This window comes from Rutidosis leptorrhynchoides, chromosome 4 (genome assembly GCF_046630445.1).
Source record: "Rutidosis leptorrhynchoides isolate AG116_Rl617_1_P2 chromosome 4, CSIRO_AGI_Rlap_v1, whole genome shotgun sequence".
Lineage (NCBI taxonomy): Eukaryota > Viridiplantae > Streptophyta > Magnoliopsida > Asterales > Asteraceae > Rutidosis > Rutidosis leptorrhynchoides.
The window spans coordinates 505,316,320-505,330,467 of NC_092336.1; the positions used below are offsets into that span (position 1 = coordinate 505,316,320).

General features: G+C 34.4%; 1 protein-coding gene across 1 annotated transcript; it reads right to left on the minus strand.

Annotated features, from left to right (window-relative positions):
- Nucleotides 1–4,388: 4,388 nt before the first annotated feature.
- On the minus strand, nucleotides 4,389–5,582 carry LOC139842469 (uncharacterized). Its single transcript, XM_071832606.1, has one exon. It carries the CDS (start codon nucleotides 5,580–5,582, stop codon nucleotides 4,389–4,391), a length of 1,194 nt encoding a protein of 397 aa, XP_071688707.1.
- Between the last annotated feature and the right edge of the window lie 8,566 nt (nucleotides 5,583–14,148).

The following is a 14,148-nucleotide window of genomic DNA, read 5'->3' on the forward strand; positions in this document are numbered from 1 at the left end:
ACGAGCCGAGTAGAGCCCGAGCTTGATAGTGTTCGAGCTCGGCTCGTTTGCGTTTTCAAAAGCTCGAGCTCGGCTTGTTTCGAGCTTTAATTTTAAGCTCGAGCTCGGCGTGTGATTCATGTGAAAAACTCGAGCTCGACTCGTTAAAAGCTCGTTTGTTTAAACTTTAAATGTACTTAGCTTATGAAAATCTAGATTCAATAGAGTAAGATGAGATCAATTTCTAAATATTTGAACTGTTGTTTTTTTTTTAAGGCGAAAAAAGTATATTAATAGAACCTTCATCGGAACGATGAAGAAAATACAACATATTACATTGGAAGATGCTTGAAAGCCCGAAAAAAAGACATTAATTGAAAATACATCGGGAAAGACACCTAAAAGAAAACATTGTGAGCGAGCGACCTTAACCGAGAATGAGAGCCCACATAATTCAGGACTTAAACAAACCACCAAAGAGAGGCCCAACCTTCTTACTGGGCCTAAAAGTCCAAAGACATGAATAGCATTTTGAACTGTTGTTTATGTCCACCAAGGCTTTATGGCCTGCAGGCTGCAACCCAAATAGCAAAATGGCCCGAAGTTCAACGCATAAAAATAAGACTTTGTTAAGATTAAAATTAGCTTCCACTAATATTAATATAAAGATGGAAAATGATAAAATTTGTATTTGCTGGCGATGTGGGACTAGCTCCTTTACAATTTTGCTAAAATGAATATAAATTGAAAGATAATAATTATACATATAGATATCTAAAAACTTCTGAAGCTTGGAAATGAAAAAAATGGACCATGGCTTGGGAACTGAGTAGACGTAGTTGGGAATAAAAGTTAGTAATAACCCTCCTCCAGGGAAACCTAATCGTCTATTAAATTGTAAAATTAAAAAGGAATGAGCATTAACCCCTTTGTTAGCTTTTTGACATCCGAAAATTGAAGTTTTGTATTTACTTACAAATTTAAATTCTAATTAAAATTAACAATATAGTTATAATTATAGGAAAATGATAAACGTAACCCTAAGGGCTACACTTAAGCATACCAAAAATAATTTTATGCCATATTTATAACTCAACCTTGCCATGAATAATATTAATCCCAAATTTATATAAAAAAAGTTGATATTAAAAAATGAATATTTTTACTTTGTAATTAACTAAAAAACTTTATAAACTTATTTATAGTAAGCTTAAACGTAGCCCTTAGAGCTACGTTTATTAAAATCCATAATTATAATAGGAGTATATGTAATATATATATATATATATATATATATATATATATATATATATATATATATATATATATATATATATATATATATATATATATATATATATATATATATATATATATATATATATATATATATATATGTATTGAAAGCTCGTTTAGGCTTGCGAGCTTAATCGAGCTCGATATCTAAAGCTCGAGCTCGTTTATTAAACGAGTTTTATATTAAGCTTGATTTCTGGCTCGAGCTCGTTTAGGCTCGGCTCGAACCGAGCTTTTAGCGAGCCGATCTCGAGTAGCTCACGAGTAGCTCGACTCATTTACAACATTAGGAGAAACAAAACATTTTTGTTGTCTTACACATTTAAAATAGGACATGGTATTGTCTACAACCAACAACAACAACAACAACAACAACAACAACAACAACAACAACAACAATACCCAATCCCACGAATGTAGAGTATGGGGGAGGTGGAGTGTAGACAATCATTCCTCGAACCCTAGATTAGAAGGAAGTCCCTACTCCACCCGCGGGTATAGAACCCGTGACTAGATAAGATCGTCCCTCCCTCTACTCGAAGAGCTAAGAGATTGCTTCCTAAAGGACCTCCGGCCAGGAATGCTCCTCCAAACGAAATAGTGCGGGCAAACGTACCTGTAAGAGTTATGTGCAGAAATAGCAACTATACAAAGTATCCATAAAAGAAAACACATATAGCAGTTATGCACAACAGTAGGACATATAATATGGATAATATAATGCGCAGAAATATGTAAATCCAAGTAGACATGCAAACAATCAAAATACACCCCCCTCCACACACACACACCCCCCACCCACTGTAACGACCCTGGATTTTCTAACGTATATTTATTAATATTTATTATTAATGCATGCGTTTTAATAAACGTGTTCTTATACGTGTTACTTGTTATCGTATTTAACTTTTCATGGCCTGACTTGTCTTTGTGACACACGTACTTCTCACGAATAATATTTTCGAATATTATTTACATTCATGATTAATTAATATTGATCATTTTTAATTAACTAATGTAACTAGTTAATTACTTGGGCTTTGTTTATTTAATTTGTTACATACTTGGACTTTTATTATTTGATATGGACTTGGAAGCCCACCCTACTCTCTTAATTGACTAGTTAGCCCATTATTATGCAAATATTACATTAAGATAAAACTAGATTAATTAGCTTAGTTAGAAAGACTAGTTACTAGTATACTTACACACCTTTCCCACACCATTTAGCTTTAATACCATTTCAAGTTCTCACCACCTCCCCATGCATGAAAGTAGATTTGAACCTTGCCCCTTTTGGCTCCCTTAAAACCGTCAGTTTTGGTGTGTAGGAGGGAGGAGTTCAATTTTTTTTTTGTATACTTATTTACTAGTATTACTTCCTCATTTCTTCACACACACATACTTACACTTTCTCTCAACTTTCTCTCATCTTTTTTTTCTCTCAAATATTGTAAGTAACAAAACTTTTTCTTCTTCTTTTTCTTGTTCCAAAACCGAATACATCATCATCATTTTCATCATGTCCTCCGTCAGTAGAAGCTCTTTCATGTCAAGCTTCAATCTATCCTCCAATCTACGTTTGGGTCTACCCCTTCTCCTTACGCCCCCAACAACGAGAGTCTCGACTCTCCTAACCGGGGCTAAAAGTGGGCGCCTCATAACATGCCCAAATCATCTAAGTCGTCCTTCCCTCAGCTTGTTGGTTATGTTCCCAACTTCCAAGTTCTTCCTTAAAAATTCCATTTGGTATCATATCTAGCATGGTCTTACCACACGTCCACCTAAGCATCCTCATTTCTACCACCTCCATCCTCCTCTCTTGGCTTTCGTCATTGGCCAGCACTCTGAGCCGTACAACATGGCTGGTCTGATTGCCACCTTGAAGAATTCCCCTTTCAATTTAAAGGGTACCTTCTTGTCACACAACACCCATTTCGCTGCCCTCCACTTCAACCATCCTACTCGTATACGATGCGTCACATCCTCATCTATCCTTCCTGTTTTGTGAAGCATCGAGCCTAAATTTCTAAAGGAATCTTGTGGAGGTAAAATCTGATCCCCAATTTGGACATCCACTATATCCTCTTGTTCCTCTTCGTTCATCTTAAAATCACATCTAAGGTACTCCGATTTAAGTCTGCTAATCCGTAGGCCATTTGATTCTAGGGCCATCCTCCATTGCTCTAGTCTTCTGTTAAGCTCATCCTGGGAATCTGAAACTAATACAATATCATCGGTGAATATTAGGCACCATGAGATGTTATCTTGTATCCTCTGAGTTAGTTCGTCTTAGATCAAAGCGAAAAGATATGGGCTAAGGGCCGATCCTTGATGTAAACCTACCTCTACCGGGAAAAAGTCTGTGTTTCCTACCATCGTACGTACCCGAGTCTTCACCCCCTCGTACATATCTCTAATGGTTCTTATATATCTACTTGGGACGCCCCTAACATTAAGAGTCTCCCAAATCAGCTCGCGCGGGACACAATCATAAGCCTTTTCCAAGTCTAAGAACGCCATGTGTAGGTTCTTTTGTTTTTCCCTATACTTCCCCATAAGGCTTCTAACGATGTGAATCACCTCCATCGACGAGCGTCCTGGCATGAAACCGAATTGGTTCTCTGAAACCATTGTCTCGCGTCGGAGCCTCGTCTCAATCACCCTCTACCAAAGCTTCATAGTATGGCTAAGTAACTTTATGCCTCTGTAATTACTACATATTTTCGCACCTCCCTTGTTCTTGTAAATGGGAATAACCTAACCGAGTCTCCATTTCATAGGCATCTTTGCGCTTCTAAACGCCGTGTTAAAAAGGTTTGTCAACCATCTAACCCCATCGCGTCCTTGGCAACTCCACGCCTCAATCGGAATTTGTTCTGGTCCTACTGCTTTGTTTCTCCCCATCTTTTGTAGACCCGATCTAACTTCCTCCTGGTTAATCCTCGTGCAGAAACAGTTGTTTTGATATTCATGAACCTCATGGAGTTCCATGTTCTGCTCCGTTCTTTCCCTACTGAAAAGGGATGCAAAATACTCTTCCCATCTTTTCCTAATAAGGTCTTCTATCACTATACTTTGACCTGCTTCATCCTTGATATATTTGACGTTAACTAAGCCCCTACCTCAGCTTTAGCTATTCTATATATGTCATTGGCTCCCTCTTTAGAGTCTAGTTTCCTATATAAATCTTCATAAGCTTTGTCTTTTGCAATTTCTACGGCCTTCTTTACTTCTCTTTTAGCTTCTTTATATGTTTCTTCTACCCTAGTTCTCTCTGCAGGTGTCCCTTCCCCAAAAGTAATGAGCTTCCTAAACCTCGTCTGCTTTAACGCGACTTTCATTTGGACATCGTCACTAAGCCACCATGACTCTCTACTACTCTTATGGGCTCTCGACGTCCCTAATGCCACCCCTAAAGCTTCTTTTGCCACCTCTCTGATAGTGGACGCCATCCAGTTCCATATCTGGTCTATGTCAGTAGGGGCTACGTTATCCCCTTCTACACTCAATCTATCAGTCACGGTCGCTCTAAAAGTCTCTGCCTTCGCTCCATGTAGATTCTTCCAAAGGATTCTATGTTCCACAACCCTGGCCCTTCTGCCAACTCTTCCCCGGGTGACTAGGTCCATGACCAACAATCTATGCTGGGAGGAGCACGTCAAGGCCGGAAGGACCTTACATTCTCTACATGTCCTAAGTTCCCCTTTACGAAGGAGAAAAAAGTCAATTTGGGTGCGACGACCCCCGCTATGAAAAGTGGCTAACTGAGCATCCCTCTTCTTGAAGAAAGAGTTTGCTACAACCAACTCGTGGGCAATGGCAAACTCAAGAATTGAGCGCCCTTCTTCGTTTCTAGGACCAAACCCAAAGCCCCCATGGGTTCCCTCGTAACCTTCTGCCTCCGCTCCTATGTGTCCATTCAGATCACCCCCTATAATCAGCCGATGATCCGCTGGGCACCCCCTCACTACCTCATCTAACAATTCCCAAAAACTCTTCTTTTTCGCATCACTTAAACCCGCATGAGGTGCATATGTGCTAATGATCGTGAAAGTCTCCTCCTTAATAATTAGACTAACCAACATAATCATATTGCTAAACCTACCCACGTCAACAACGTTAACCTTATGTAGATTTCCCAAAAAGATACCTACCCCGTTCCGTGCTATCCTAGAATCCGGGTACCACAACCTATAGTCCTTAATATCTACCGCCCCTTCACCTTTCCATCTAGTCTCTTGAACACACCCTATGTCCACATTACACTTAAGGAAGGTATCAACGAGCTCAATCCTCTTGCCCATCAAGGTTCCTATATTCCAACTACCCACTCTAATCCTACCAAGGGTGGCTACCCTACTACCTCCTCTAACCCGTCTGGGCCTACCTACCCCTAAACTAGGAGGACATGACCTCAAGTGACCATAGGCATGCGTAAGATCTATATTAACTTATACACCAAAAGATGACCAAGTACAATCTAAAAATAAGAAAAATATGGTTATCATAAATAAGTACTTATTGTTAATTATAATATTAAAAACAGGAAATAAATAAAAATAGATGTATGTTATAGATAATTTGGATTTCAAACAGACAAGAAAGTATAATATGGATATAGTTATAATATATAACACAGATATGAATATAGTTATAATTATGATTACATGAATATATAACAGTGGTATATATAATGGTTTACTCCTAATAAATAAATATAAATAAAGACAGGAATCAGAAATCAGTTAACACAAACGAGAGATAGAATTTTAACCGGCCGAAAAGATTAATTTTCGGTAAACAGGAAGCGTCGGCGGCGGAGGTATTGCGGTGAAGCAAAGGGTGGTAATTTCCTATGCGAAAAAACGTTCCTGGGCCAGGTACGAGGTCTGTGATTGTTCACTCTCCGAGATTTGGCCGGAAAAGCTTGTAAATTGGCCGAAAAAACCCAACTACGACTGTTGTTCTTGGCGGCGCGTGGGTTCTCCGATGCTGACGATACTGGTCTCGTTCTGATCGTTAGCTATAATCAAGTTAAATAGAAGTGGCAGTGCCTTCTTAAAATCAATAGAATTGATGAATTTTGACAAGCAAAATATTAGGATTCTTGGTAATATTTCTGTACGTTAGGAGAAAAAAATGGGGAAGTCTACAAACATTTGAAACATGACATTTGATGTCTACAACTTTTAATACAAAACCTTTGTGGTCTAATACTGATAAACGTTTACTGATATCTGATTTATGATAACTGATTTCGGATACTGATTACTGATAAAAGATTTCTTACTAATTTCAAAAAACCGATTATCTGAAACATACTGGTATTTATTTACTTAAACATGTAGATTCACCAACATTATTGTTGACCCATTTTGTATGTTTTATCTCAGGTATTTAATGTTTCCACTGTAGAACTTTGCTTTTACATAGAAGTCAAGTCATGCACTGAGACCAGAGTTAACATCGCCGTTAATGGACTTTGACGTGGTGTTAAAATCCGTGTCTGTGATGGGCGGGTATTTATAAAAAGAATGTATCCGCATGCACAAGTCGGGTAAAATTTGTACCCGTTGGTGGGTCGCAGGCGGGTCACGGGTATACCTGCATATATATTTAATTATATAATATATAATTTAATTTTATTAATGTATTTTCATAATTATTCGTGGGTTTACCCGCGAGTAACGGTATCCATGATTAAATATTAGTTATAGTGCACATTTTGTAAACCCGTGAGTCGGGGGTACTAGTAGAAACTTTGATCTGTTGGCGAGTAAATAAATACACATGGGTGAAAAAAAATCTTGACGAGCAAGTACCCGTTACCCACGGGTGCCATCCCAAGGAAAGGGAAGGTTTTAAGGGGGAAGGAGATGTCATTTTGAGGGTTATAAAGAAGCGGGCGATAATTTTCTAGGTGGATTGTAGTATGCATAAGGGTAATTTATTTTTAATGCTGATAGTAAATAGTAAAATTATTGTGACGACCCAGAAATTTCTGACCAAATTTAAACTTAATTTTACATGGTTCTAACACGATAAGCAATGTTGAAGTCTCAAAATTTTGGAACTATATTCATGTAATCAATTACCCTTTGACTATGCTCGACGATTCACTAATATTTATGTGTATATAGATATGTATATATAATATCTAAGTTTATATTTTTTAAATAATAATATCATTATTTTACAAAGTGATAAAATATAATATTAACTTAGTCGTAAAACGTTTTGGATTTAAAATAATATTATTATAATATATATTTGTAAATAACGAGACGTCGATTTATAGAAGAAAATGACCAAAACACTCAAATGAATAAGTTATACTTTGAGTGGGATAATTTTTCTTTAATTTGAGTCTTATTATTGATAAAGGTACATTGCATGAAACGTAAAGTACCAGTTTTCTAAGCGTACGAAAATGCGTTCGAAAAACTGGAACCGGTACTTAAGTCGAACGTCAACGTACAATTCATCGGTGTAAAAATTATAAATCAACTATACACGAGAATATAATATAATATTTAATTAATTCTAAAGATTAAATATTAATATATATATTTATGTTAAATAATAGTGTCGGTAGAGATTTTTAATCAATTATGAGCAATAATAGAAGCTCATGCGATCACATGGCTTCTTCCCTTGCCTCCCATGCGATCGCATGAGGGGTTAGGTGGAGTCAGGTACTATAAATTTGAACGTCTGCAGTTTGTGAGATGCATTCTTCATCAAGCACTCCTAAATCATTATTATTGTTATTATTATTATTATTATTATTATTATTATTATTATTATTATTATTATTATTATTATTATTATTATTATTATTATTATTATTATTATTAATATTAAGTTTATTAATTTTATTAGTATTAGTATTATTAGGAGCGATATTATTAGTGTTATATATAAAATACTACGACGAGGTCATGGACAAGTTATTTCAAACGTGTTTTACGAGCGGGATAGAGCTAAGGAAAATATGGGTTATAGCTATGGAGATTATGGGTATGGTTCGGGGGTTTTGCTCGCGAGTCAAACTAGTGTTTATCATCTCCGTTGCGTCTACGTACTTTTCTACAATATTGAATCACAATATTAATACGTAAGCATTTATATCTTATCTTTTATATATTAATAGTGTACCCATGTCTAGTGCTCGAGTATATATGTTTATGTACGCGTGTATGCTTTAATTTTGTCGTTAGATAGTTTATGATGAATCACGAATTTGATACATATGTTATTTATAAAAGATATATGATATGCATGTCGTTGGAAAGCTATCGAAAAATTAATAACTTTTCATTTAGAAATCGCGTGATTTTGATGAACGGAATAAAAGATATGGTCAACTGAATTATGGTTAACGTTAATTGAAATTGTGTTTGAAACTGTGAATTAATATTTAAACAACTTGTTTATGAGATTGATAAATTGGATTTTCAAATATTACTAATTGAGTAAATGAATTTCTATATAAGGCACGTCTCGTCTTGTTGAACAATTATCAAAGTTGACTGTCTTATCATGTTTTAAAGCTTTATAAACACTATAATCTGATTTTACAAGTATTGGGAAACTATGTGAAATAATGAAATATTTTCGATTGCCATGATAATTCAAATATAACATAGCTCCTGAAATAAATAATATTTTGAGTTTGTAAAACTATAAATTCGTTCAATTATCAAGACTTATACTATGTTAATAAACATGTATAGATTTAAAGATCATATTGGGTCAGGTTGACTTTTGAGATGACTTTTGTTAACTTTTGCATGTCGGTCTTGAGCATTAGGATTGTGATACACTATGACCCAACCTAGCTTATTAGACATGTATTGACCAACATATGTTCTCTAGGTTGAGATCTACGGTTAATTTTGCATACCGAGTTTCGGTCACTTTTTGGTGAATGACCTTATGTGCTGCTAAGGTGAGTTTCATTTGCTCCTTTTTAATTGCTTTTGCAATCTATATTTTTGGGCTGAGAATACATGCAGTTTATTTTAAACGCAATGAACACAAGTACATACTAAATTCTACACTGAGTTTAAACCGAAAATCCCTTAGCTTTGGTAACTAGTAACTGCCAGTTATAAGAACTGGTGGGCGCGAATAGTTGTATATGGATCCATAGGGCTTGACATCCCCATCTGTTCCAGGTATAGAAACCCTAGCCTGAACTATAAAACAGACGTATGCTATTTGAGTTTAGTACACGTTGGATTACGTGTATTGTACATGTTGGTTGCATGTATGTTAAAACAGGGGTACTTATTATATATACGTTAAAGTTTAGTTACCAGGGTGCTCAATTTCGTAGAATATTTTGATAAACGTTTCTGGATGAAACAACTGAAATCTTGTGATCCACCTTTATATACAGATTTTGCACAACATTAAAACTATGAACTCACCAACCTTTGTGTTCACACTTTTAAGCTTGTTTATTCTCAGGTTAATAGAAGTCTTCCATTGTTTTTCTTATATGTAAAAACTAGCATGCATTTTCAAAACACAAAATGTTTTCATCAGGTTCATACTTTCCCTAAGAATCCAAATTTTTCTAAGTCACGTAGGACTTTAACTATGACCCTTAAGTTTCATTAACTTGGAACTTGTTCGTTGTTATGAATTGAATTGACGGAATTTGTATCGTGACGTGAAAAAGGAATCATCATCATTGTATATAGTGTGAAATAGAGTGAAAAATAAAAGAATAAATTGTGTGAAGTGTGATTTCCTATTATTTCAGAGTATTTTTAGTTCTGTACTGCTTGAGGACAAGCAATGTTCAAAGTGTGGGGAGTTTGATATTGCACAAAATGAATATATTTTTAGTCGCAATATCGGTCCAAAATAATAAGTTTGTATTTGTATTTGTATCACTTTTCGGTTGTAATTGTACAAATAAATAAAAGTTAAGACGGAGTTCGAAAATGGGAAACTAATCAAAAAGACAGTGAAAACGCTCAATGTTCAAGTGATACTCCAAAAGGTACAAAACCTCGTTTTAACGAGGCCTTTAGTTTCGAAAACAGGATCGAGATGGCTGACTACTTCTGCACAATGAATGAATATATATAATTAAATATTGTTGGTCTGCTACTTTCTATAAATAAACAAATCAAAAGAAATGAAAAGAAGATAGAAGTGGCAGAGATCAAGGAGTCTTGGGTCAAGTTAGATGATTTACGGAGTATTAATATGACAATAAAGTTCGGACAAGAGAAAATGTAATCTGACATTCCCTGCACAAAACAAAAACAATATCAAAAATGGAGTCATGGGATGCTGCCTTTGAGAAAAAGAAATCAAAAGAATTAAAGGGAAAGTTGGTCTTGATAATATATCATACGGAGTAATAATTCACAAAGATGGAAACCCAAATTGAGTTGTTCTTTAAAGATACAGCACCAAGAAATATAATAAAAATATTAGGTGAAGGTGGCTACTTTCAGTATTAAATTTAGAGAGTGGGACAAGTGAAGAGTGGTTTCCATACTATTTTACAAATTGAATAAATAAACGAAATGATGGGACAACATGATGGAGCATTTGGGTTATAAAGAGAACACATCACAATATTGAAGAGGGAGTGTGCTGTCAAACAGACGGAGAGAGCTCAGAAGTGGTCAAGTTACGGAGTACTTCTATTTTCAGTTTCAATTTCTATTTCACTTGTAATAAATTAGTAGTTTGGGTATTGTAAAAAGATTATCGCACGGGTGATTTTCTATCAAGTTTCTACCACATCGAATTAATGGAAGCTAAGAACTTTTCTGTAAGTGTTATTTATTTTTCTACCATGTTTAGTAGCTAATTTGTTATTATGCTTATTTAACCCAAGTAGTTATTATGTTTGACTAAAAATAGAAAATGGGTTAATTTAATTTGAATAACGATTAATATTTAGATAAAGAACGACCTTAAGGGAGATTGAGGTTTTAACTATTAATGGGTATGGTAAAATAATTAAGTGACAACTTGTTAAATTACCACTATTTATAATTCACTATATGTATAAATAATCACATACGTTGACTGGACACGGAAGATGGGTTATTTATATATATGGTAAATTATTCATTGAAACGGACACATGAATGGATTAATGGTTAAAAGACTAGTTAAAATTAAGGTGAGTTACATTTAGTGACAACTGGTGTAATTATTGACATACGTGACAACCACGTCAAACCATCTAAATAGTAATTAGTTAGAATATTTAACTGTGGTTACAAGATAGAATGACGAGGACACTCGCATTTGATGCTCGTAATTATAGGACTGTGCTGGACAACTCCAGGTGGACATATTAAATATTCTACGGGTGCAAAGAAAAATTAACCCAGGGTAAAAAGTAAAAAAGTAAACGTCAAACATCGTAACTACGGAAGTTAAATAAGCATAATACTCTTTTATTGTATTTTCATCTCGTTTAGTTAAAGTAATTTTTATTTACCGTAGTAATTTTTATTTACTTCATTGCTATAATCTAGTTTAAATTTATTATCTTGTTGTTTAAATTAAAAAGAAAAGCTAAAAAGACAAACCGGTCGTTAAACGGTAAATCCCCCAAAGTTACTAAAATTAATATATATTACTAACTCTAACTTAAATACTTAATTTACTAATTTATCCTAGTAGAGCACCCCAATAAAAGTGTCCATGGATCGACCTCCCGGACTTTACCTTAGCTATATTACTATACGATAGGTATACTTGCATATTGTGTTTTAGTTTAATTTAGGTGATTTTCTGTAGTAAATAATATAAAACTGATAACCGTTTCGTACACCACTAAAAAAAAACACATCAAGTTTTTGGCACCGCTGCCGGGGACACTTTTGAAATGTCCCGTTCTTATTGATTAAAAACGTTCCATATTAATTGATTTCGTTGCGAGGTTTTGACCTCTATATGAGACATTTTTCAAAGACTGCATTCATTTTTAAAACAAATCATAACCTTTATTTCATAAATAAAGGTTTAAAAAGCTTTATGTAGATTATCAAATAATGATAATCTAAAATATCCTGTTTACACACGACCATTACATAATGGTTTACAATACAAATATGTTACATCGAAATCAGTTTCTTGAATACAGTTTTTACACAATATCATACAAACATGGACTCCAAATCTTGTCCTTATTTTAGTATGCAACAGCGGAAGCTCTTAGTATTCACCTGAGAATAAACATGCTTTAAACGTCAACAAAAATGTTGGTGAGTTATAGGTTTAACCTATATATATCAAATCGTAACAATAGACCACAAGATTTCATATTTCAATACACATCCCATACATAGAGATAAAAATCATTCATATGGTAAACACCTGGTAACCGACATTAACAAGATACATATATAAGAATATCCCCATCATTCCGGGACACCCTTCGGATATGATATAAATTTCGAAGTACTAAAGCATCCGGTACTTTGGATGGGGTTTGTTAGGCCCAATAGATCTATCTTTAGGATTCGCATCAATTAGGGTGTCTGTTCCCTAATTCTTAGATTACCAGACTTAATAAAAAGGGGCATATTCGATTTCGATAATTCAACCATAGAATGTAGTTTCACGTACTTGTGTCTATTTTGTAAATCATTTATAAAACCTGCATGTATTCTCATCCCAAAAATATTAGATTTTAAAAGTGGGACTATAACTCACTTTCACAGATTTTTACTTCGTCGGGAAGTAAGACTTGGCCACTGGTTGATTCACGAACCTATAACAATATATACATATATATCAAAGTATGTTCAAAATATATTTACAACATTTTTAATATATTTTGATGTTTTAAGTTTATTAAGTCAGCTGTCCTCGTTAGTAACCTACAACTAGTTGTCCACAGTTAGATGTACATAAATAAATCGATAAATATTATCTTGAATCAATCCATGACCCAGTGTATACGTATCTCAGTATTGATCACAACTCAAACTATATATATTTTGGAATCAACCTCAACCCTGTATAGCTAACTCCAACATTCACATATAGAGTGTCTATGGTTGTTCCGAAATATATATAGATGTGTCGACATGATAGGTCGAAACATTGTATACGTGTCTATGATATCTCAAGATTACATAATATACAATACAAGTTGATTAAGTTATGGTTGGAATAGATTTGTTACCAATTTTCACGTAGCTAAAATGAGAAAAATTATCCAATCTTGTTTTACCCATAACTTCTTCATTTTAAATCCGTTTTGATTGAATCAAATTGCTATGGTTTCATATTGAACTATATTTTATGAATCTAAACAGAAAAAGTATAGGTTTATAGTCGGAAAAATAAGTTACAAGTCGTTTTTGTAAAGGTAGTCATTTCAGTCGAAAGAACGACGTCTAGATGACCATTTTAGAAAACATACTTCCACTTTGAGTTTAACCATAATTTTTGGATATAGTTTCATGTTCATAATAAAACTCATTTTCCCAGAATAACAACTTTTAAATCAAAGTTTATCATAGTTTTTAATTAACTAACCCAAAACAGCCCGCGGTGTTACTACGACGGCGTAAATCCGGTTTTACCGTGTTTTTCGTGTTTCCAGGTTTTAAATCATTAAGTTAGAATATCATATAGATATAGAACATGTGTTTAGTTGATTTTAAAAGTCAAGTTAGAAGGATTAACTTTTATTTGCGAACAAGTTTAGAATTAACTAAACTATGTTCTAGTGATTACAAGTTTAAACCTTCGAATAAGATAGCTTTATATGTATGAATCGAATGATGTTATGAACATCATTACTACCTCAAGTTCCTTGGATAAACCTACTAGAAATGAGAAATATAGATCTAGCTTCAAAGGATCCTTGGA